A 24,513-nucleotide genomic window follows, 5' to 3' on the forward strand; every position below is an offset into this window, starting at 1 on the left:
AAAACTACAACTAGTATCAAAGAAAACTTATGACTTATTAAGAATATCAGTTCATAAGAAAGAGTACTTTAATATTAGGAAAGCAGTACAGAATTTCACCCTCTATTACAAGAATGTAACTTTCAAGAACCATGATTCCCCTCCCCTGGATGTCTCAGAACAGAAAAACATTACTGTTGCTAAGGACATGACACAACGTCAGACTGCAAACAAACAAAAAAGGACAGGGCTTTAAATAAGCAATAGGTATACAGCCAGACTATAACTGCAGCATTAAATATGGAAGTTATACTGCAAAAAAAACCCAAAAAACAAACAAAAAAAACCACATTGACTTAAGTGTCTCAAATCAGAAACAAGAAAGGTAAAGGAAACTACATAAATATGAAGTTGCAAGTGGTAATTTTGAAAAACTTTATTGAGAATCTTACTGTATTGTTCTTAAGAGAGAACTACAGCTCACAGGAAGAATTCAGATAGTAAAATCAGCATTAGATTGCATGCTTTTTAAAAAGTCCTTAGTGATGGCTGACTATCACTTCCATTCTGCTTCTCTCCCCCACTCTAAAATCTCCATCTCCAGTATTCTCCTTCCCAACTCATATGTGTTCTTATCTTTCCTGTCCCTTAAAGAATTATGTTACCCTCTTATGGGCTCCTTTCTAGTATCCTAGGGTCTATATACATGGTGTGTGTGTGTGTGTTTGAAAGAGGAGACGAGCAGACACAAAGAGATGATCAAAATATATTATAATCTTGTATGAAAATGTCATAGCAAAAGCCATTATAATTAATAAGTGCTACTACAGAAAAGTTAAGCATTGTAACAGGGCTCCCAGGAGGAAAGACAGTTTCTGTCCCAACTGATCTCAATTTGTTTCTCCAGCCTATTCTTAAGAGCCCTTTTTCCACACTCTATCTTGAATTGTAGGAACACCAAACCCGTTGTTTTACACTTTCTGGAAGGATCCTAGGCTGCTCTCCTAAGTGTGAGCCAATTATCTCCCTTCAAGCAACAATGACTTCTTGGTGCTAGCAGACCTAGGAAAAGCAGGTAATCAATCATCTATTGGATCACAGTTTGGCTGTTTATATTTGATTATAAATGCCTCTGGTTCCCTACCTTTTTCCTTCTCTTATAGAATCCCAGAGCTACTGTCTCTATCCAAGTGTGGCCACAGAATAAAGGCCTTCTCTGCATCTCACTCCTCTCTACTCCTCATGCAGCAGATGGCTCAGACTCATTAGCTGGGACCTCCTTTGGCCTAGGACTCTGGTAACAACCTTTCATTACACTTTCTGAAGGTTAAATGGACTTCCTTTCAAGTCCATAGAAGAGCTCAAGGTGAAGTTGAATCTCAAGAATTTTAGCAACATGTGGCACATTGTACAAAAGACTTGTAAAATGCATCCAATTCCAGCATTTTATTAATGACAATAAAGGAACAGGTATTATCACTTAACTTACTAAAAAAAGATAAGTCAAAAGAATTTTGACTTTGGTCAAAATACAAAGGTTCAGTTACAGACTTAACAATTCTGTGATATGTGCCGTAGAAAGAGTTATTAACTTTGTGCTTCAAGTTTTTTTTTAAGAGCTTAGTAAAACTTTATGTGTTTTGCTTGCATGTACAATATTCACCATGTGTGTATTGAGATCAGTTGGGACAGAAACTGTCTTTCCTCCTGGGAGCCCTGTTACAATGCTTAACTTTTCTGTTGTCTGGAGGGCAAAAGAGTGTCTCTAGCTCCTTGCAGCTGGAATTATAGGAGGGTGGGAACTACCTCTTGGTTGTTAGGAACTAAACTTAGGTCCTCTGGAAGAGCAACTAGTGATCTTAACTGCTGAGCCATCTCTCCAATCCCAAGGTTTTAAACTTTAAATGCGTAAGATAATACTGTGATAAATAAGGGTGTTTTGAAAGGAAAAAACCCTGCCATTAGTAAGAGCTCTATACAGTGTATGTATTATTCACTTTTCCAATAATACCATGCCCCCAAAGAGAAATATTCTCCATAGCACTCAATAATGATTAGTGCACTAAAATGGTTGCTTATTTTTCTGCTATGTTTCACTTGGTTTCAGTTCTCTACAATGCTTGAATTCTTCCCCCTTGAATTGTTACTATTGTATGGAAGTAATTTATAAGGCATTAGCTTTCCTCCTGTGAGTTTCTTCTATGCTTTTGTTTGACATGAAGATAGATTTCATATTTGCTATGTTACTTTGCCTAAAAAAATACATATCCTGTTGCACAATAATTTCAACTAAACTGGACAATATAACCAGTTTAATCAACTACAGATGTTTTCTTGTTCTTTTATGCCACAAAAAAAGTGAACTCACTTCTGAAGACATCCCTCATAAAATATTAGAGCAAGTCAATCAAAGCTCACTTTGCCAAGGGTAGTTACTCAAAATTTTCATAGTTAAGGAAAATTAAAGGAGAAAAGATGAGGCTTTTATGCCAGTAAACAGGACCCTATTACTGGGTAAAAGAGGCCTATGCTTAATGCTTTAATCATCATCAATCCATCAAACATTGGTGTATTAATTAATCTAGGAAAACTTGCAACTATACAGGTATTTCACATCTTAGTGTCACCTATCATATTCTTATTAGAATAGTACACCACTTAACAGTCTGATGTTTAAGACCGAAGAAAAACCACTACATATTAAATAGTGAAAAATATTTATCAGGAACAGAATTTTGTTAAGTGAATAAGCCATACAGAGTCTGTTAAAGGACTTATTGAGTAAGCAAGACGAGCAGATGGTTCAGATAGGCAGAACCCATGTAAGTGCTGGGCAGGCTTGGTGACCTCTGTGAGGAATGTACAGTTAGGCTCAGAAAGTAAAGATAGGAGCTCTCTGGAACAAGCTAGCTAGTGAGATGAGCTTTATTCATAAGCTATAGGTTCAACGAAGCCTCAAAATGAACAATGTAGAAAAGCAATCAAGGAAGATTTCAGTCTCAGGCCTCCATGTGCGCAGGCATACATGCATGCCCCAACACATGTAAATACACCACACGTACAAGGAAAAGAAGAGAAAGCAAACCCATACCTATGCAAAGTTCAAATAGTAAGCTTTTACCACCACAGGTGCAATATCTGATCTCTACCAGATGCAATAATAAAATTGAGTTTTGACCCCTCCCCCAGTAAAGAAAGAGTAATAAGAAAGTGAAACAACTTACTAATTATGAAATAAATTTATTGGTAAGATATATTTAAAATTTTACTAAATAAAATTCACACATGGAATTTGATTATGAATTTTTTAAAAATGTGGTTGAAATCAAAGCCAAGTCAAGCAGACCATTAATCCCAGCACTAGGAGAGTAAAGGCAAGCAAATCTCTCTGAGTTCAAGGCCAGCCTGTCTACAGACCAAGGCCAGCCTGTCTACAGACCAAGGTCCAGGACAACCAGAGAAACCGTGTTAAAAAAAAAAAGAAAAGACCAAAACAACAACAACAACAACAACAACAACCCAGATAAACCAAAAATTGGCTGTAATCTGATATAAAATAACATTAAGAGTAGAATTAAACAAAAGTTAAATATAAAAAATTCCACTCTAGCAAAAAAATGTTAACAAAAGGTGAGTTCTAGAATAAGTTGAGAAGAGTACAATTCATTGAAGAAAAACCAACATTAAGTTCTTGTGTGTAGCCGGGCGTGGTGGCGCACGCCTTTAATCCTAGCACTTGGGAGGCAGAGGCAGGCGGATTTCTGAGTTCAAGGCCAGCCTTGAACTACAAAGGTCTACAAAGTGAGTTCCAGGACAGCCAGGGCTACACAGAGAAACCCTGTCTCGAAAAACCAAAAAACCAAAAAAAAAAAAAAAAAAAAAAAAAAAAAAAAAAAAAAAAACGAAGTTCTTGTGTGTATATTTTATTTTTAACACAGGTTATAGGGTTACCATGCTAGAAAATATTAGGAGACATGTATTACATTTTGGTTATTAATAAGCAGGGAAGCCATTTTTTTAAGAAAAGGCACATTTTCCATTAGTCTATAAAACTCAAGCTCCACTTCAGTATAATTAATAATATATGTCACAAGGATTAAATTAATACAACTGTGAGAATAGAGTTAACTGAAGCAGACCACTCAAGGAGCATGTAGAATATGTTCTATATGTGTGTGCAGGACAAGGGGACTAGGGTACACACATAGGAGAGATCACACTGAAATGCTGATCTTGGTTTTGTTTGGCTCTGCCTTCCATTGCCTCAGAGTTGGCAGACAAGTCATCCAACTTTGCCTACCTTAGGATCTTCTTGGTTTTATGTTAAGCCCACTTAAGACTCCTGTTTTAGGACACCAACGTTTTAGAGTACTTACAGAAGGAAAAACTAAAAGCTGTGCGAGTTTTATTTTTTAAAACAATGGCAAAAATACAGATTGCTTGGTTTGTAACTTGCTATTTCCCAGGGCTGACTTCCTCAGTCCCTGCAGCCTAAATACATCGGGCTTTATCAGTAAAGATTTAGGTTCTGTATTTATAATGTAACTCTCACACTATCCTTCCACTTGCTCCTCCTCATCCTGCTTCATCCTATCGTCGGCTTGTTTTAAGCAAAAAGGTTGGCAAAGCACTGCAAATACCATAAGCTTAAGATTTCAAACGATTTTAAAGGATGCATTTTCAAGTAAATGTATTGTCTGCTTCAATAAATTCCTTCCTCTCCAAGTGGTTGAATTCTCATTAACAGAATAAAAACCAATCAATTTCATAAACTAAAACATAGGTGGCCTATGTTTTTGTTGTTGTTGTTTGCTTTAAGCAGATCCTAATGTATTCCCTTAGGAACATGAACGCATTACCCACCCAGTGGAAAAAATAATTCTGCTGGTTCATTTCCCTGCTAAACAACAGCTTCGCTGTCAGGCCCTACCTAAACCCAGCCCTCATTGTCACCTAGTAATTTTAAATTGATCAGCTTGGCAGACTTGGGACTCTAGCCTGTACAGCCTGTCTTTATACTCTTTGGGGATGGGGGTCAGGACGACAGTTTATACTCAAAATCAGAAAACAGAGATCATATGACTTAGGACACAATTCCTTGTCTTCCCGTACATGTCACGCAGCTGCTCTCTCTCTCTCTCTCCCTTGAATAAAAATGGAAGTGAACTAGACCCAAACCCAACAACTGAATCTTGGGACAATGAAGCCCACAGGAAGCCACTCGCTCCTCCCGTGGGTTTACTACCGAGCTGGAGGCTACGTGGTGTGCTGTCGCCCGGCAGCCTGCGTGACAGCACGTCTTCCACGCCCTCCCAACGCCATCTGAAGGCTAGTCGTCCGTCACCCCCTCCTCACCGCCGCCACCCTCCTCACACCCCGAAACCAACCCTACAAAAGGGATGGGCGCCCTGGAAAACTCCCTTGCCCAGCGGCAGCGCAGCCATTCCTTAGACGCTCCGCCCGCAGCGTTCCCAGGCAGCTCAGGCGGCGGCTACACAAAGCGGGAGTGAACAGAAGAGGACCGGGCGCACTGAAGGGAAGCCGGCCCTGTGCAGCCGGCCGCAGCCCATGGGGGAGGGGAGGGAGGGGACGGGAGGGCGGCGGCCGCGCGGGGCGTCCCGGTGGCGCCCCTCGCCCTCCAGGCCCGCACTCCATCCCGCCGCGGGCCGCGCCCAGGCCCCGGCCCCGGCCGCCGGAGCTATGGATGTGCAGAATCCCGGGCCATGCCGACCCCGAGCGCATCACTTACCCCTCACCGCAGAGAGGGACCGGACCGGGAGGCGGGGCGCGGCGCGTCCCGTCTGTCTCTGCCACGCTGTCCTCCCCCCACCCCCTCGCCGTTGTCGTCGTCGTCGTCGCCGCCGCCGTGGAGCTGGGGGCCCCTCGGTTCCGCTGGGCAATAACGTTATTCCACACACGCCCCACACATAGCGGGAACGGCAGCGAACGGCAGCTCAGTGCGCAGGCGCCTCGCAAAGGGCAGCGAGCCAGGTCCTCTCCCTCCTCCAGCCAGGGCCCAGCGATGCCTCACTGCGCAGGCGCCAGACCCAGACAATGAAAGGGGGCTTTGCAGAGGGTCTCACCCACACGCTCTCGCAGCTGCCCACTGCGCAGGCGTGCCCTCAAGACAGTCTTGAACAATAAAGAGCCGCTTGGCTGGAGTGGGACCGCAACCAACCAGGACTACGATTCCCAGCGGGCAGCGCGCCAACTCCACGCGGAGGGCGGGGCTCTGAGCAGGCTAGGAGTTGCAGTGTCCGTCACTTTCACAGTTTGGCTGTTTGGAAGATTTACACTTCATTTTCTAGAGAAAAACAGTTTTGACAGAACTCCTAACTAAAACCGAGTTTGCAGTGAATGCTTGCGAGGGCTCAGGGATCAACTCCACACCGGCCCGTTTTGAAGAGTCTTAAGTCCTTCACCGGGCCGGTTCTGTCAGCGAGTCTATCCAGCTGGCTGAGGATGGCAGGACAGCGGGACTAATCCAAGCGATGCAAAAGGGAAAGGGCGCGGCGCGCCAACCCGTCTCTTGGCAACAGCCTCAGGCCGCTAAACTGTCGGAGTGGCGCTCCGAGCGCATAGCCCTCTGGGAAGCGTAGTATAGCTGGAAGGCTCATAGGACTCTCGAGGCTGCAGGCTTTAAGCCTGAGAACTACAATTCCCGACGTTCACCATGAGGGCCAGGGGGTAGGAAGAGCCCCTAGGAGCTCGGTCCGGGGTTCCTGGTTCCCTAGTGACAGCAGCGACAGGAAGCAGGCAGGCATCCCCTCATCCCCAGCGCTAGGCCTGTCCTCGGAGGGGTGCACTGGATACTTTCCCGCATAACTCCCATCTCTGACCCCATGGCGAAGTCCCCAGGGAACTCTACCCTGGAGGACAGTCTGGGGCAATACCAACGGAGTCTCCGGGGTGAGTTGCTCCGAATCTCAGTGCCTAGTAGCTCTTAGGTACCACGGGCAATAGTGGGTTGTTTTTTGTTTTTTTGTTTTTGTTTTGTTTTGTTTTTTCCAGAGACTTTCCTTGAGCACTAGCCAGGCTGTGGAGGAAGACGACCGATGTTGCTCTGACCTTATGGATGAAATCTTTTAGTTTTGTTTTTAGGATTAAGCAGCATTATCCTTATCCTTGTGGTTGGTTACCTGACCCAACAAGGAACCTACATCTTGATTTAAGTGTCTTATCAACCAGTGCCAGCACAAACTCATGGGCAGCTCCATGCCACTTTTACCCTGTTGCCATACTGTTGCTGTTTAATTCAATAAATTCCTTATTTATATTTCTTACACATGCAAATTCTGGTGTAGTATAGCAAATCTGACGTATAAGTCCAGAAAGAAAACACTAATAGTTATTTGAAATAATACAATATCTACTGATCTACATTATTTTCATATAGCAAAGTATTTAAAACTTTATCTCACTAATGACTCCATTTTACTGGTCAGGAAACCAAAGCCAAAACTCACACAGCTGGTTGGTAGCGGCAAAGGCATGTACAGAATTCAGGCCTATCCACCTTCAAAGCCTATGCCTTTCTTATTAATCAAGTAATAATTACTATAATCGAAGCCTAGCTTAGTTAATTCAAGTTTTCTGAGCAAAGAACCAGAAGAATAATTATCTGGCAAAGTGCTCTCCATACTCATAGCTAGCTAGCTCTGTTCTTTTGACCACATGTGAAATCTCCGGAAACTTGAGACTTTGTTATAGTGAATTCGTGGTGTCAACTACAACATGATTATTATGGAGAACAAGTTAACCAAAAGAATAATGAACATAAGACTGATTTATTTTCAGAAGTTAAGAAATCTGTAGCAAGAAATGTGTGCTAGGGGCTGGGAATGTGGCTTAGTATTAGAATGCTTGTCTGGTGTGTGGAAAAGAAGGAAGGAGAGATGGGCAAGTTAATGTGGGACTTAGAAAGATTTCACTAAAGACTTTATTCCACGGGTTATGATGTACTTTTTCCTATTCTGCATTTTCATAACCCCATATGCTATGGCCAACAGATAAAATATTTGAATCATTTATAACCTGAATTATTCAGCAAATGATAACTCAATGCCTGATTTGGATTAGCCATATTAGGTGATGAATCGGCCACAAGTCTCTATGGTGTGGAGTCTTTGGATTAATGAGGGAGACAATAAGCAAAGCAATCGCAGATTGCTATAGTTCAAAATAAGGGTGTAACCAATGTTTGGCACACAAATGCTTATTGAACGTTAGCTGCTAGCATTTGCTTCCTTTAAAATTTAAATCCTTTTCTGAGAAGACTAGAAAGTTTATCTCCGTAGGACTTTGTAGGCTATTGTTTGTCATCTGTATCCATTGGTGGTGGTACAGATTGTTAGCATCCTCAGTGTTCAAACTCTAGGATGGTGTAATTAAATGCATTCTTCCTCCTACTGATATTTTAAGAGTTGGTGGATTCTAAAGTAACTGCTCCTAACTTTTTTGTGGAATCAAGAAAAACTCTTGTGCTCAATGATATACATGGTTACAATTTTTTTAGATTGGCTAAGTTTTTCTGTTTGTTGTGGTGGTGGTGGTTGGTTGGTTAGTTGGTTTTTTCATCTAGTTCTTCTGTGAAATAATTTTGGACCTCTATTTAACCACTGGAAGTGGCTGTTTAATATTAATCATTTTGATGTAGTCACATGATTGATCTGACTAGGGCAATGGAATGAAGAAATGGCAGACAAATAACAACAAGTTGGGATGCAGTGGGCCACCGTCTCAGATGGAGACACAGCAGCAGAAGTCTGCAAACTCCGCCTCAGTCGGGAGTTTCTGCAGGGGAACAGTCTGATGCTGCAGTCAATTGGGATGAGGAAGCTGTGGTCTGTAGTTTCTGCATTTACTGGTTCCAGCTAAATGTTAGGTGCATCCATGCTTTTACCAGGGCAAGCCTTGCTGCTCTCCAGAGCCTGACCTGGGGAAGGTCTTGCCGCTCTGATGACTCTGAGGCACTGGGTCCCTGACATGACTGTGCTCATGTCAATAACACACAGTTACTCAAGACTTCATTTCCTCCCATACATTGGGGGATTGTTTAATATTAAGCGTTTAATATAGTTATAGGGCTAATTTCAAACTAATTTTATAGAAGTGGGTATAGCTTGACAGAGTAGCACTTGCTTAGGCCTGGACAAGGTCCTGAGTTCAATCCCCAGCACCATAAAAGACAAATCTTTTAATGATTTGTGTGGCTGTACTGCTATGGCTTCCAGTAATAATAACATGAAGTTCTAATTAAGATAATTTTAAAATTTATAGTTGGGGTGATAACCATTTGAGGTAAAAACATTTGACCAATGGCAAATAAGAGCCATTGAGAAAAAGAGATGAACGTTTGAAAAAATTAAGGCATCATTCCTCCTGGCTTTCAGGATGTATCGTTTCTTGATTTAGTGACTTACTTTCATGTGTTTCTTAGCATATGCAGCCATATCTAGAAGGAGGCCACAAAATGGGGTCAGTTCTGACCTTGAGCATAGTCAAATATCTGTTACCACTTCTAGAGAGAATAATTCCTTTAAACTAAACCTTTGTTTCCAAGAGGTCAAACTGTGTTGAATATAACACCATTTGTTATTTCAAGAGTGCCCAGTGTTTAAGAATTGTGTTATAAATTGTCCTCCTTAGTTTATGCGTACTAGAAGAATAATAAAGTATTGGTATTTCTTCCTATTTCTTCCTGAGATTTTAAAACAAGTGTATATTCACTAATTGCTAGTATTCTTTCTTTTTATGAAATAACCATAGCTGCAATCAAGCTTCCAGCATAGTCAAAGCGAGCATATCGCCGGTGTCCTGGGAGCCACCACTCAATCTGGGACTAGAAGGGATTGGGAAGGCCTCTTGGCAGGTGGCCACGTGTTTATTTACTAGATGTTTTAAGTGTTAACACATTTGAGCATGCACTTTTAGTGTTAAAAAGGACAGAGATCACAAGGTAATGGATTATCTCTCCCTACTACCAGAGCCATGTGCCGTCCTGTGCATCCTGGGGTGTGGATGCAGTTTATCAGCAACCCAGGTATCACCTGACCAAAAGAGTCCTCCCCACCTTTGGCTGAGTAGGTTTACCATTCAACCAAGCCTGTGCTTTGACAGGAACACACTCTGTCTCTCTTACGTGCAGTCTGTGTGCACCTTCCCCCTTTGCTTTCACCACATTGGTTTCTCAGCCTGTGGATGGAATCTGTGGAGAACATGACCGAGTCAGGAGAGAATGTGTGACTAGGCAGCAGATCATGGAACTTCCTGTTGATTTGCTGATTAGTATCTGTGTGACCTTGGACCAGTTAATAAGTTGGATTTGGATTTATGTTTCCTTATCTGCACAATTAAAAGCTTGAACCAGATGTGAGAATTATTGCCTGTGGGAGCCAAGATGGCAAAGTGTGTATGGGACTTGGTGAAAGACACTCAGAAAAGAACAGGAGTGTGGGTGTGCTGTACTTTGTGCTTTTCATTTTCTTCTGGCTTTCTTCTCCCCTGCTTTCCCTATTTTTCTGCTCTTTAGCTAAGAAGAAAGCCAAGCACTAGCCTACCTAAGAGCCGAGATCCCCCTCTGTCTCCTCGAGTGCCAGTGCCCTTTTCCTGCTCTGAGTCAGACTGCAAGAAGGGTAGGGATTGTGCTCGTGCCTTGTGAAACGGAAGAGAAGTTGACCTGCTGCCTGGGAAGGGAGCAGGGCCATGGCAAGAACACCTTGAGGACGGTGCTTCCTTCTGTGCCTGATGCAGCTGGGAACAGCTGGAGATAGTGTTGATGGTGGATGACTTACTGGGTGTGAACGGCACAGCTCTCTAGATCCTGCTATCTGCCGAAGGGTTGTGTAATAACACTACTAATGGAGAGTTTTGTATGTGTGCCAGCTAGCAGTGATGTCATCTGGACCTTTGGCCTACTTAAGCACACATGTTTAATTTCGGGGAAAGTTACTCTTTTTCTCAGATTTACTTACAAAACTTTCATTTCTTCTTTTCTATTTCCATCAACATTTGCTTGGTTTTTCTTTTTATTATTTGCCATGTATTATTTGTATTTATATGTCTGTAGGTACACACACAACACACACAGACACACACATACATATGTAAGCACTTTAGGAGGGTGTAAAAATTATGAGCATTTTTGTTTATACATTCATGTTGGTTTTAACACTTTTAGCTTTTTATGGGTTTTTTTGTTTGTTTGTTTGTTTTTTAACTAGAACAAAACCCAAAAAGCAAGGCATGATGAAATAGGCCATTCCAGTGCTGAGGAGGCCGACGCAGGATTTCTAGTTCAAGGCTACTTAGGGTAGTTGAAAACAAAAGTTAAAAACAAAATCCCAACTTCCTTTTTCCTCCACTACTGAGGCAAAATAGGCAAAAGAGATTTAACAACAACAAAAAAGGGTGTTCACAGTAGTCAGCCCTACAACAGGCAGAAAGGGTGTTCACAGTAGTCACCCTACAACAGGCAGAAAGGGTATTCACAGTAGTCACCCTACAACAGGCAGAAAGGGTGTTCACAGTAGTCACCCTACAACAGGCAGAAAGGGTGTTCACAGTAGTCACCCTACAACAGACAGAAAGGGTGTTCACAATAGTCATCCCAACTACAGACAAAGGATGTTCACAATAGTCAGCCTACAACAGACAGAAAGGGTGTTCATAGAGGCAGCCCTGAAACCATAACTGTTTCCAATGTGTTATAAAATTATAAGGGTACTTTACTGTGTTTCTAGAAAGAAGATGACAAGCTATTGGGAAAATGAGAAAAATTTTATTCTTTCTATCTTGGTGTCTTTGAGGATTTGAACTTCAGTGACATTAACTGCTCATGACAAAGTTTTCACATGAGTCCAAAGGTAAAGAAAGTATCCTGATCCCTTTAGCACACATCCCAGAAACCTGGATCATTAAGTCCACTGAAAGGTTCGAAGGAGTAGACCTAGAGCTGATACTGGATCAGGCTTTGGTTATATTCTGCCTTACCAGCACTAGTAACATCAGCGTGTTATTATTAATGCTGCCTACCTCATCGAAAGGCGGCTACTGCTGCAGTAATAGTGTGGTATGCATGGTGGGTTTAACACTTACAGTGGGACTAGCTCTTCAAGGCTCAGCAGGAGCTGCATTGAGCTCAACCAGGGATTCTCAACTAGGGATAATTTGTCTGGCAAGCAAACATTTAGTAATATCTACAGGCATAGTTGATCATCACAATTGGGGGTAGAAAGGAGTGATACTGACAGCTCATGAGTAGAAGCCAGGGACACTGGCAAAGATGCATAGCCCAGTTCCTAAGACAGAGTTATCAGGCCTGAAACAGTAATGGCACTGTGTTCAGAAACAATGATGTAGCCATTGCAAGGCTTTGCAAGAGACTCAAGAAAGAGTAATTATGAATATAGATTGTATTGTCTGGTGCATCTACCCCACATCTCTGCCAGGCCAGCTGGAATTTATGCCCTATTGGCAAAAGGTGCATTAGTCTGCCAGACTGGTCCCAGTGAGGTGTCAGGTGCATGTCACAGGATGGACATAACCAGTCTCAGACTTTCCACATCATACCTCTCCTTGATAATCTTCTAGGCCCCGCTTTCTTACATCAGTCACTGTCACTGAGGTTGTCTTTCCACTGGGGCCATCCACTTCAGCACGTTTTCAGCCATTAGAGTTAGGATCACAGTTTTGTTGAGACATTTTTATTTCTGTATAGTTCTATTAGCCACTTTGACTATTGTGCTGGCTGCTTACAGACTTGGCTCTGTCCATCTTTGGAGGAGACTGCTCTTTTCATGATTTTGCTACCTGCTAGTTCCCTAGTAAACCATGATAGTCATCTTCTAAACCGGGCTGTAGTCCCGTCAGGTATAAACAGACACGTTTTTCTTGTCTTCCTGTGGTTGGTTGGCTTCTCTCTCTCTCTCTCTCTCTCCCTCTCTCTCTCTCTCTCCCTCTCTCTCTCTCTCTCTCTCTCTCTCTTTCTTTTTCCTGCTTGTCTGCCTAGTCTAAGCTTGTGTCAGGAACTGCAGCACCGCTCACATATCAGGCTAGGAAATGGTTCATTGTATGTTTTCTCAGAGACAGCTGGGCACTTTGCAGGATGGGTCCCCTCCCCTGACACTAGGACATTTCTCTTTCATATCTCCTTGGCAGATGGAAAATATAGAAATTAATAATTGATTGGATGAATGTAGTCTTTGGTCTTAACACTGAGGGACACTTGTGTTTTTCTCAAAAACATGTTACTTTTACCCCTAGCCGAGGAGCTATTGACAAATGCTGTGCTGGCTTGGTGGTGGGGTGGGGTAGAGGTCCTTCTTCTTCAGTGGTGTAGCTACTGGTAAGTTAAATGTTCCTAAATAGCTCCTCACCCATACTCATGCAGGCAGTCCTAGTTAAACTCCCGGTGGGTTTATAAAGCAACAACAACAAAATAAACCACTTGTAAATAGGAGAAGATGTTGGGGGAGCAGGAAGGGGTCTAGAGCGAGTGGAAGTTGGTAAGGGAGAGTAGTCGATGTTGAATATGATCAAAACCATAATTGCACATAATTGTCAAGGCTTAAAGCTATCTTTTAAAAAGTTAACGTTTATGAAGAGAGGCTCACTGGTGTGCCAGGGGTTAAAATAAGATAGATTGGACTGAGAAATGAGTAAGACAGACTTTGACTTAAGTCTTCGGCTTAAAAACCTTTTAGGAGCTCATTGTACTGACTGATGTTTAGATAATGGGACAGAAATAATGTTCACTTGCATTTATATTCCTGTGACTTGCCAGATGCAGCAGTTTTGTTTGCATTTATATTCATAGTTAAATTTATATACAGCCTGCAGTTGGTGCTGGAGAGAAGAAATCAGGATGTATTCTGAAATAGGTGAGTGGCCTCAGAGAACAGAGGAAATGGATATTCTTTCTGGCTCTCTGTTAGATAAAGCTGTCGCCATGAGCAGCAGGGTAGGAAATGATAAAGGGCCCTCCTGTCTAATCTGTTTCCTCACTTATGGGCCCCAGTGAGCTGCAGCTGGTGAGTGGTAGATGATGGGCAGTTCTGTGGCAGTGGCTCCAGCTGAAGAGTCATGGCATTTCATTTGTCTTGAATTGTCTTAATTTACCCCTCAGGATTAAGTCAGTTTGTCATGCTGCTGTCAAGAATTGAAACACTTAGAGTGCTTTGAAATGTTATGCTAAAATGATTTTAAAATGTCATTTAACTTGATCTTAGTTTTAGGTTTTAGTTCTTGCAAAGATCTCTTCTCTGACCCTTATAACTACTGATTGAGTACTTGCAAAAACAGAACAGATCAACCAAAATTCTCTTTTAGAGGGAGGTTAATTGTTGAGCTCAGTGCCTAGTAATTTCATGTATTATCTTTGATGCGATTTAGCATGCAATGCTGGTGTGGCTCTGAAAGACTGAATAGAATAGTGTTAGAAACAGGACTGAAAGTGTTGCTGCAAGTTAGCCCACAGGCTAGGGATGTGGCTCAGTGGTAGAGCCTTTGCCCAGCATCCCATAGGCCCGGAGTTCAACGCCAGCCCTACAAAATAAATATATAAGCCTGCCATTATTATAATAAATATATAAGCCTGCCATTATTATCATCTTGTGAAAGAACTGTACTCGCAGGGACTTACTGTTGTGCATTTTTCCCATGTAAATTTTTCCTAATATAACTTTTTAGCTTTTAATCAGAGTAGGTATAAATAAATAATTATTCTTTGTCTTAGAAATGAAGTAATTTGATAGCTCTGTGGAGAATACTTTCAATGTTAGTCAAACCCTCTGTTTCCTTTCTCATGGATGCTACAAAGCCAAGTGCTTTATAGATTTAAGGGCATAAATCTAAATGTCCGAAATGCAGTGCACGTCAGAACACTTTGGTTTTCCTTTTCCATTGACAAGTCTGTTTAGAAAATATTGAGTTTTAGAAAACCACTGCTGCTCCTTGTCATGCTAAAACAGGCCTGCATCTAATCCGGACTTTCTTTAACCCAGAGTGAGTAAGAAGGGGCCAGACCTAGTTATCACTCAGCACCAGGTTTGTGTTTAGAAGAAGGTCTGTGTGGAAATCAGATCGGAATGGAGGAAGAGTGGTACTAAGCTCACCATGAAGACAATAGGATTTCATCTTCCATTTCAGACCAGGAAGGCTGGTTCTTTTTAGTGTTATTCATGTAGAGGATGAGTTTCTGTAAGTAAAGTAACCATATTGCATATTTTGTAACATGGAGTATTAAGTAATAAAACTTAAAAGTTAATAACATTGGAGAAAATGAAGAACATATGTTCATAAAATGTGTTTTCATAGATGACTGATAATGATAATTATCAGTCTGATTGTGTGTGTGTTCATGTTCTTATGATTGTGTGTGTGCATATGGAGAAAGAGGATAGCTTCAGTGTCTTTCCTTGATTGCTCTCTTCTTTTCTCTTTTGAGATGTAAGCTGAAATTGATAAATCAATTTAGACTGGCTGACCAATGAAACTCAGCAATCTACCTGTTCTTGCCCTCACCAGCAATGGGTTTACGTGTGTGCTCCGCCACATGCAGCGTTTTACAAAGGGTTTTGGGGATCTGAATCTAGACCCTCATGTTTGCAGAGCAAGCACTTTACTAACTCAATTTTCTCCCCAGCTTCATTTTCATGCCATTACAGTTAAATGATCTCTGGAATCTTTTGAAGGCTACACTGAGCAGTTAGGTGGAAGACAGGTAGAGTAGAGGAGCCCCTAGCAGTCTCAGAGCCTGTCCCCTTCCCCTGTCTCCCCAACAGGGTGGCCAGTGCTTAAATAGTCATTCAAGACAGAGAAAGTAAAACCTGCTGACCCTTGTAAAGATGAGCTGTAACTGTCAGTGCAGCCTGCTAGTGCAAATTTAGGCGTGTGAGGAAGTGCAGTGTGACCCTGACGCTATTTTTAGACACGAGCTATCATAACAGTATACCTTATTCAATCATAGATAGCTTATGTCACTGTGTGCTGGTCAGTTTCAGTTTCTGCTCTAGGGGCGGTCATTTCTGCTAACCAAGTATCTGTGTGTGAGATGGAGTCAGCCAGGACTGCACAGTCGGGGTTGCCACTGTGCTTGCTAACCCTGCTGGCCAACTCTCGATCGTAGGGCAGGCGGCTTGAATCATTTGGTGGGGCAGGAATATGGACATGGAGAGATGTAGAGAAAGTGAGGCTTCCCTAGGCCAGAGCTTGGAGTGACTGAGTCTCCTGAATGGTTCTGTCTGCTCACCTCATATCTCTAGGTGGGATAGGCGAGTCCCAAGCACCAAGGAAAAGGAAGAAACCTCCACAAGGCAGTGATTATCAGGGAGCTCTGCTATTCAGTCTTCCTTGCTGCTTGTATTACACACACTGAATGTTCATGCTAGCCAGATCAGGGACTGTAGAGATCCCCAAGTCTAATTTCTAGCTGGATTTCATCTTCTCTTTTGTCCTCTATCTCTTAGCTAGCTGAAGCTAGAGTTCTGCTCTGGGCCATAAGGTTCCCCTAAAACAGATCCGCCTTTTGACGATGCCTGTTGGTCAAGGATTTGGGTGATTGACACCACTTTAGTGGCCCTGACTCTCATCAGGTTTTTGTTGCAGAACGTGCCAATAGAAGCATTCACCAGTTGAAATGTGCCCTGAGAGAAGTGGATGTCACTGTAGAAGAAGATGCACTGGATCCTTCCACCAGCATCAACGTAGAAAATGAGGACACAGGGGTGGCCTGGCATGAGCTGCAGCACAGCCATGCTGGTGAGTGTGACTGTCAGCTGGAGCCTGGCTCATAGTGGGCTCTCCCAACTCCATAGGCTTCCCTCCGCCCAGTTGGCCACTCTACTGCTACGTTTCTATTGCTGTGTAACAAAAGAGCAATAAAATTCCTTTACTCAGCTTTCTTCTTTTAACTTCCAAAATCCTATAGACTGAAGTCCAAAATCCTTAGGATGGATTAACAATATTTTCCTAATGTAACAGTATTTCCCAGTCCTATTTTTTCCATGCTGTCTTCTTAGCCACCCTTTTCACAAGCCTCATCTGAGCCATCTGTCTTACAAAGCAGCCATCTCTTAGCAACCCCTGACCATGCGTGTATACCTTGACACCTGCAGTGCCTTGTGACTGAAACCCCTGACATCTTTCCACTCTTTTAAGCATGCTGAACTCCTGTTCACTGCTGCTGTTAGCGCCTATGTGAAAGCAAGCATGAATTGTGTTCCCTGCCCTTGAAGCCTTATGCGCAGCTCTCGGTTTACATTAAAAGCTTATAGCTACTGCTATAACTGTTGGTTTATTAAATTCTTACTCAAGAGGTAGAGTTCTGATTTTTTTTCTTTGTGTCCCAGCCAATAGCAAAGTTCTTGTCTAATAGAAGTTTAAGTAGTATTTGTTGGATTGATGTTTAGTAGTAAAATGTTAGTCTACTTTCTATCACTATAGCAACATCTGAGATAAACAAACCTATAGAGAATATACTTTGTTTGTTTGTTTGTTTGTTTTTTGAGTCGGGTCTCAGTATGAATCCCTGGATAGCCAGGAACCCTCTTTGTAGGCAAGGTGGGCTGGGACTGGTGGTCTTGCCCCTGTCTGTGTCTCCCAAGTGATGATATTACTGGGGTCTGCCAGCATACCTTACAGGTTTGTTTTGGTTCTAGTTTTGCACGATTCAGCCCATTATTGATTGGCTTTGCTTCTGGACATGTGTCAGGGCAGCCCATCAGGGAGGTGCATGCAGATGGGCAAGGCTACTTACCTCCCGACAGGAAGGGAAAAAGAGGAAGAAGAGGCCGGATCCCACTCTCCCCAGTGACTTGAAGACTTCCTCCACTTAATAGCTTGATAATCAAATTTAATTTAATAATTTGTTTTAATAATCAAATCCCCAGCTCTTCACTAGGTCCTACCTCTTCTAATTTCTTTTATCTCCCATTAATGTTAAGTGAGGGCATATTCTTTGCTGTGTGGCCTTTGAGGGACATGTATAGCCTGAGCTGTGCATAACCTGTGAATCTCAAGCAAGGCCGATAAATCCATTGCTTTCGCCCTGCAGTCAATCAACTGAAAGCTTTGTTGCGTCAACAAACAAATAAGGAAAATGAGACATCTCCACCGCGAAGACGAAAGTTGTCCCCTTCGGTGAGTGTCACCCTTTGAAGCCTGACAAAAGCCCTGGCCTCCCAGCTTAGCTTCAGTTTCCTGTGCCACTTCGTGTGTGTTGCACAAGGTCGTGTGTGTTGCACAAGGTCGTGTGTATTGCACAAGGTCCAGATTACAGCCAGAATAGCTCTAGAGAAGCATTCTTCCACTTGAGCTGAAGGAATCTTCATCTTTTCAATTTATTTTTTTTCTTCAAATACGTGGTCCAGAGAACAGCTTGATAAATGTATTTTGCAACAGTTAGTGAGTTTGTAAAAGCGACAGTCAATACAAAGGCCTAACGGTTTCGTAATATTTTTTACAAGTTCATGTCTATATTTGATCATTTGTCGAAGTTACTAATTGTAATGTTAGGCCCTCTCCCTTGTAATGCCATTTTATTTAGTGTTATAATTAGTGAGAAATTATGAATCATTTCTTGGAAATTATATATACTTTGAAGAGTTTGTTAAAGCTTGGATATCTATGTATTCAAAATTTTTTTTAAAAAACCTAGATTTACTGTCCATCTCAATGGTGCCTGGTTTTACTCTTATAAAACCCACATGCTTCTAACATGCTGTATTATGTTATGAGAGTGTATTTAATGGTAGATTCTGACATGGTAGTGACTTCTAATTAGCACAGCTCATAGTTAGTATGTATAAATACACAGTGGAGGTTCCCACACTATTATATGTACTCTTGTAAATAGACCTGTACGTTTGTATAGCAGCCACTCTGTGTGGTAGAGAACCTTCCTACCTACCTGACCCAGTAGCTCCACATCCCAGGACTCAGCTCTGTCTTCTAAGCTGATAAGCACATCTGAGTATGCAACAGCTCTAGCAACTTCCTCTAATTGACTTGAAAGCACTCCATTCACCTTTTGCTCTTCAGAGCATTCTAGAAACCAAAAGCGAGCAGTAGTAAATGCACTGAGTGATAAAATGTGTTGTTATAAAATTATAATCAATAGCTATAAATATTGAATATACGAGTGAAGTGAATTTCTGTAAAGTAAGAATTAAGCATAAAAGTACGTGCTTGGAAGGATGCAGTGCCCCTATGAGGGTGCCATTATGACACTGTGTGAGTCGAGGGACGCCACTCATTTCTGGAGTGCAGCATGCAGGTTTCATGCTCAGTTGTTCTGGATCAGAGACCAGGAAATGGGGGAAGAGTTGGAGCACATGAAGATTCCTAGGATTCAGACTCTGGAGAGCAGCATCAGGGTGCAGATCTAACTTTCTTGTTTAGCACATAAGCTGACATACAGCTTTTAGGGTATGGTTATGTATTCAAGAACAAACTGGGGCACAGCATGTGTGGTTTAGCTGGATCTGACTCATCTGTCCTTGAGCCTGTAGGGGAGGGGCCAGTGATGCGGTCAGGGAAAGCAGCCACCGCCCTGGCCTTGCCTGCAGCCACCTCAGATCATCTGTAGCTAGATCAGGACACTTGAGGAGTTGCAGAAGCCTATAGCATTTCTCTCCGCCCCACTTGTTCCCCCACCAGGTTTATTTCCACATCATCTGCAAGTTGTCACACATACTGGAATCATTAGGTGGCCACTGCTACTATGATGTGTTAATATTTATGTCATACTTTATGGATTTCTAAAGAATTCTAACTATATCACTTCTTTTATGATTGCAGAAATTCCAGGACTCAGGCACAGTGCTCTTTTAGCAAGCCTGTGACATAACTGGGTGGACCTGAGGCCTAGACTATGATTTGATCTGGTTCAGAGTTGATTCTTTTCGACTCAGCCCAGCTCTTGCTACAGAAAATACTTTAGCCAGGAATAATACTCTGCCAAAGCTATAAAAATCAACTGAGTGAGGAAGAAAAGTTCCCTTTGCAAGCCTTCTGGTCAGGCTGACTGGTTGACTCTCATTTCCCTTTTCCTGATTTCATCTTCCTTAAAACCCAACAGCAGTAGACCTTTTTCTGAAGTGTCTCCTCGGGCTACACAGTGCAGCTTGTTTATCTCCTGTAGGGTGCAGCCTTAGAGGATCTGCGCACCAGAATGCATAATTTTGAATTGCTGCTAGACTGTGTTTACACCTCCACTTCTACACGCCTCTGGGCCTAAAAAATCCATTCAGCAGCAACAACAAAAAATTGAAAGCTCAAAATCTCGCTTTTCTAGTGTGACCTTTGAAACAGAATTTTGCTTCCCTGGTGTGCCTTTGACTTGTGATGTCTCTTCCTTGACGAGCTGATGTGAATTTCAGGAGACACGCCTCTTCTGTGGCACCATTCATGAAAGAAATGTCACATTGTGAAGTAGTTAAGCAGGTAGCCCATTCCAAGCCAGTTATAATATCCTGTTCTGAAAAGGAAACTCCATGTGTCATGTGCTTTTAATAACTGTTATTTTCTGCCTTTCAAAAATGATATTCATGTCTTATACTTGGAGAATTTATAGACTAGAGAAATAAATACTCTGTACGCTGTGATCTAGTACACTGTGGTCTAGTCTTTCTTATGTCGCACCAGCACTAAGTTGTGCGTAGAGAGGGTAACCAGATGATTCTCTGCTAAATCTGGAGCAGCTTAATTCGTCCTTTCTGTTGTAGCGGCCGTCAGAATGTGACGATGGCAGCATGCCCACCATGCACAACCTCGTTCCTATCATTAACGACCAGTCTCAATATATCCACCACTTAGAAGCAGAAGTCAAGTTCTGCAAGGTAAGCTGCTCATCAGGACCTCAATGCATGCCAGTCGTACCTCGTATAGAAGCTTGCAGTTCGTAGTTTTCATGCTTACTGTGATCCACTGAAAATAACTATTCTTATGGTCTACTGTCCGTCATGCCATTTCTGATTGGTTTATTGCTCAGTAGTTTTGTTATTTTGTTGTTAAAGTTGGTGTTAATGCTATACGTAGTGTACTAAGTGATAATAACTAGTTTCAGTAGCTGTGCTGGTTTGTGTTTGTCAACTTCAACACAAGCAGAGCCCTCTCGGAAGAGGGAACCTTGGTTGAGAAAGTGCCTCCATCAGATTGACTTGTGAACATGTCTGTGGGGCACTCTCTTAGTACTGGTTGCTATGTCCACTGTGGGCAGTGCTGTGCCTTGTAAAAGAAAGCAAGCCAAGTGAATCATAAAAATCCAGCCAGTGAGCGAGTCCTTTGTGGCCTGTGCTCTAGCTCCTGCTCTCAGCTCCTGCTTCGAGTTCCTGCCCTGTCTTCCTTCAGTGATGGACTGTAATCAGAATGTATACGCTAAATAAACCCTTTCCTCCCCCAATTTGCTTATGGTATTTCTCACAGAACTAAGGCCTAACACAGTAGAACTGGCATTTACTGTGAGGCTTCACAGTTTTATGATTAGAAGTTAGGCTATTTTTATGGTTTGCTCTTATTATGGACATCAGACTAAAATTTCTTCTGTGGTCTTGGAATTGTCTCCTCTGCTGTCTTCAGGGTTCCCTAGAGAGTCTTTGAAAGAATTTCTGTAGGTTGAATTTCTCCTCTGTTACAAGAGAGCCCTACTGGTATGGAAAGTCATGGGGGAGACAAGGTGTCGTCCAATCCTGTGAGTCCCTTTCTCACTTCACTGAACCCATAAACGTTTTCATAAAGCCGGTGCCTATAGGTCCTTTGAAGTATTTCTGCCCGAGTAAGGCCTTGTTATAGAGGAGACAGGTCCTGGGCATATTTCATAGGCACCGCCTGCCCCTTCCTGGCATGAGTAAATTCATTTCTAACTTTTACCTTGAGTACTTGGTAGCCAGGGAATTCAAACGCTGAGGGCTCCTAGATCTCCCAAGAGTCTTTAGACCTTAAACTGACCCACAGTGAGCCTTGAGTCAGTTATCACTTGGATTCTTCTCCCTGAGTATTGGCTTCTGCAGAGGTTTCGTAAAGGTTTCTGTTCCAGTGTGGTAGTTCTAAGCATGTTTTCTCTGACTTAAGGGCACGGCTTTCTCTGCGACTTCAACTCTGAGGTGGGTCTGAGAAGAATTTTTATTAGAAAGATTGATTTGATACTTTCTAACTTAATTACATGTTGGACTAAGAACTGGACTTTTGGAACTTATTTTTTCAGTCACAACATTTAATTACAGTTTTTTTCCTAAGGTAGGCAAAAGGAATCTGCATATTACACAATAGCTTTTGACTGTAGTAGCAATGAATAGTAGCATACATATATCTGTATTTTTGAGTTTTTTTTTGTTTTGTTTTGTTTTGTTTTCAGAAAGTAAGTTACCACTCAGTAGCTATTCAAGTTGTGACTTCCTCAGTTGCTTATATTACATGATGCTAGGCCAGTGATAATATATAAATAAAAGTGCTCAAACTTTATTCCAGTCTGCTTCATTTGTACTTCTTCTGGGTACCAGTTGATAAATACTGCATATTTCTATGCCTTGGCTCTCTCCCTCCATTTAGTCCTCATATGTTATTGACATTTAATCATTGGTAGGTAGTACTTTACTTAATTTTCAACAGATTGCCTCATTTTGAAAAATCTCTTAGATAACCATTTTAACTAAGACTTTTCTTTGATTCCTTGTAGAAACAAAATAATAACACCTTGTGGTATGGCTACCAGCAGACGTCAACTATCCCTTAAGTAACCCAAATACTAGATATTTCCTAGAGCTGGGTTTCCTTTCTTACCTTAATATATTTGTTGTACATCAGGAATTTGATGGTGTAAATCTTCCATAATTTATTTCATGTTGAATTCCAAGTAATTAATTAATATGTGTTTCTTTAAAACGTTAATGTGTTTTGATTTCTGCTTTTTAAAGGATGAATTGTCTGGAATGAAAAATAGGGTGCAAGTAGTTGTACTTGAGAATGAAAGGCTCCAGCAAGAACTGAAATCTCAAAGACCGGAGGAGACATTGAGGGAGCAAACATTCCTGGATGCATCTGTGAGTGGTGTTTATAACCGTAATCTTTTATTTTGAATGTTTCTTCCTACCCTTTTCCCAGCTTTTCAACTTGTTCCAACCTTTTGACAAAATAGTATTTTTTTACGAAGTTCATACTCAAGAACTATGAAGTTGAGTTGTAAAGAAAAAAAACCCCACAAGCTAACTAACTCATGGTACTTTAAATAAGTCAATGATTTGGTGTTGGGCTACATTACACTGAAAGCTGTTCTGGGGTGCATATGTCCCATAATCCATAATTTGGACATACTTGTTCCATTTGGTGAGAATGCCATGCTCAGATTTGCATGGTGCTTTAATAGTTAGACTCAGCTGTGGTGGAGTGGGTCTTCAGGTGACAGAACCTGGGCCTGGAGGTCCCCGGTGTCTTCCATATGGAAGGAGGAACCAGCAAGGAGGGAATGTGTCACATAGGAGGCACTGAGCCAGTCTAGGAATGCTTCAGCATCTCACCCCGATCTGTTGACTTTCTCTGCATTTCTCTTGAGCTCTAACATCTTAGATGAGCAGCACTGTGTGGTAGGAAGAACCCTGGCCTGTGAGTCTGAGAATCAAGATTCTGTTCTGTGTCTGCACCGTTTGTTTGTCCTGGTATTTACTAAGTAGTGTGATCAGCCTTGCTCATAGTAATTAGTTCCTTTAATGGTGATTTGAGAAGCTTTACCCTTGTCAGGGTCTACAATGAGAGTTCCTGGGCTCCATCCCCTGAGAGTCCCCAAGATTTTTCTGGTCTGGTTAGATCCTAGGAATGTGAGCCTCAGGCTGCCTCTTGTCTCTAGTGTCATCGGCCCAGACTTTGAAGAATGGATCAATGCTCTTTAGACTCTCTAGAGACCGTTTAGATTCTGTAGAGTCTAAAGACCCCTGCAAGTTATACAAACTCTACCTTCCATGGGGCAGTTCTGATGTTTGTGGTTGCAGCTTACTTTGTCATAGACTTTGTGGTTTCTAGATGTAGGCATCATTAGTAAATCATATCTATGAAGAATAATATGTGAGAGTCTTGATGATGTAGTTAAGTGTCATCTGATTTTGGTTTTGTAGCTTACTTCCCCTAGACGGACCCAGCATTTCCTTTCTGGTCCTTGAGGTCTGTGTGTGTGTGTGTGTGTGTGTGTGTGTGTGTGTGTGTGTGTGTTGGCTGTTCAGAAGCATCTGGTTGTGTTGACTTTGAAAACTCATCAGTGGGCTGATGATTAGTATTCGGTTTGTTTTCTGTGCTGACATTTACATTTGTGACAAGCTACTTACTCCTTTATATAAAATTATTTTGAAGCTTTATAAGATTACTAATATTGGTGGTTAAACATTCCACCTTAGTGCTTATAATTTTGATGTCAAATTGAAAAAAAAAAGGTATCATCCAATAAAAAGTCCTTGGATATAGCTCCTTAGAAAAATAGTCCTGTGCTGTTCTTGTAAGTATATAATCATGGAGCAGTGAGTCAATTATTCATCGCCTCAATATTTATACAGT

At 41.9% G+C, this 24,513-nt stretch overlaps 2 protein-coding genes across 32 annotated transcripts in view; one reads left to right on the plus strand and one right to left on the minus strand.

Moving 5' to 3' along the window:
• Positions 1-5,812, minus strand: part of Cep170 (centrosomal protein 170) — an 84,908-nt gene extending 79,096 nt beyond the window's left edge. For 12 of the 15 annotated variants that reach the window (XM_006496948.4, XM_006496947.4, XM_006496943.4 and 9 more), the window contains exon 1: positions 5,729-5,812. The gene's annotated coding sequence lies outside the window, so the exon portion shown is untranslated. The remainder of the gene's footprint in view (positions 1-5,728) is intronic. The other 3 variants (XM_030255566.1, XM_006496940.4, NM_001368872.1) reach the window with 2 other exon arrangements.
• Positions 5,813-6,492: 680 nt separating this feature from the next.
• The window catches only part of Sdccag8 (serologically defined colon cancer antigen 8), a 205,779-nt gene continuing 187,758 nt past the window's right edge, over positions 6,493-24,513 (plus strand). For 6 of the 17 annotated variants that reach the window (XR_003947261.1, XR_003947262.1, XR_003947266.1 and 3 more), the window contains exons 1-5: positions 6,650-6,888; positions 16,585-16,737; positions 18,032-18,117; positions 20,703-20,816; positions 22,890-23,015. Coding sequence is in view for 8 of the 17 variants with exons in the window: in XM_006497025.4 (XP_006497088.1) it covers positions 6,822-6,888; positions 16,585-16,737; positions 18,032-18,117; positions 20,703-20,816; positions 22,890-23,015 (546 nt within the window). In the remaining 9 variants the exon portion in view is untranslated. Of the gene's footprint in view, positions 6,889-16,571; positions 16,738-18,031; positions 18,118-20,702; positions 20,817-22,889; positions 23,016-24,513 lie in introns of all 17 variants that reach the window. The other 11 variants (NR_151682.1, NM_001357390.1, NM_029756.3 and 8 more) reach the window with 8 other exon arrangements.

The sequence above is a fragment of the Mus musculus genome, chromosome 1, assembly GCF_000001635.26.
Source record: "Mus musculus strain C57BL/6J chromosome 1, GRCm38.p6 C57BL/6J".
In the NCBI taxonomy this organism is placed as follows: Eukaryota; Metazoa; Chordata; class Mammalia; order Rodentia; family Muridae; genus Mus; species Mus musculus.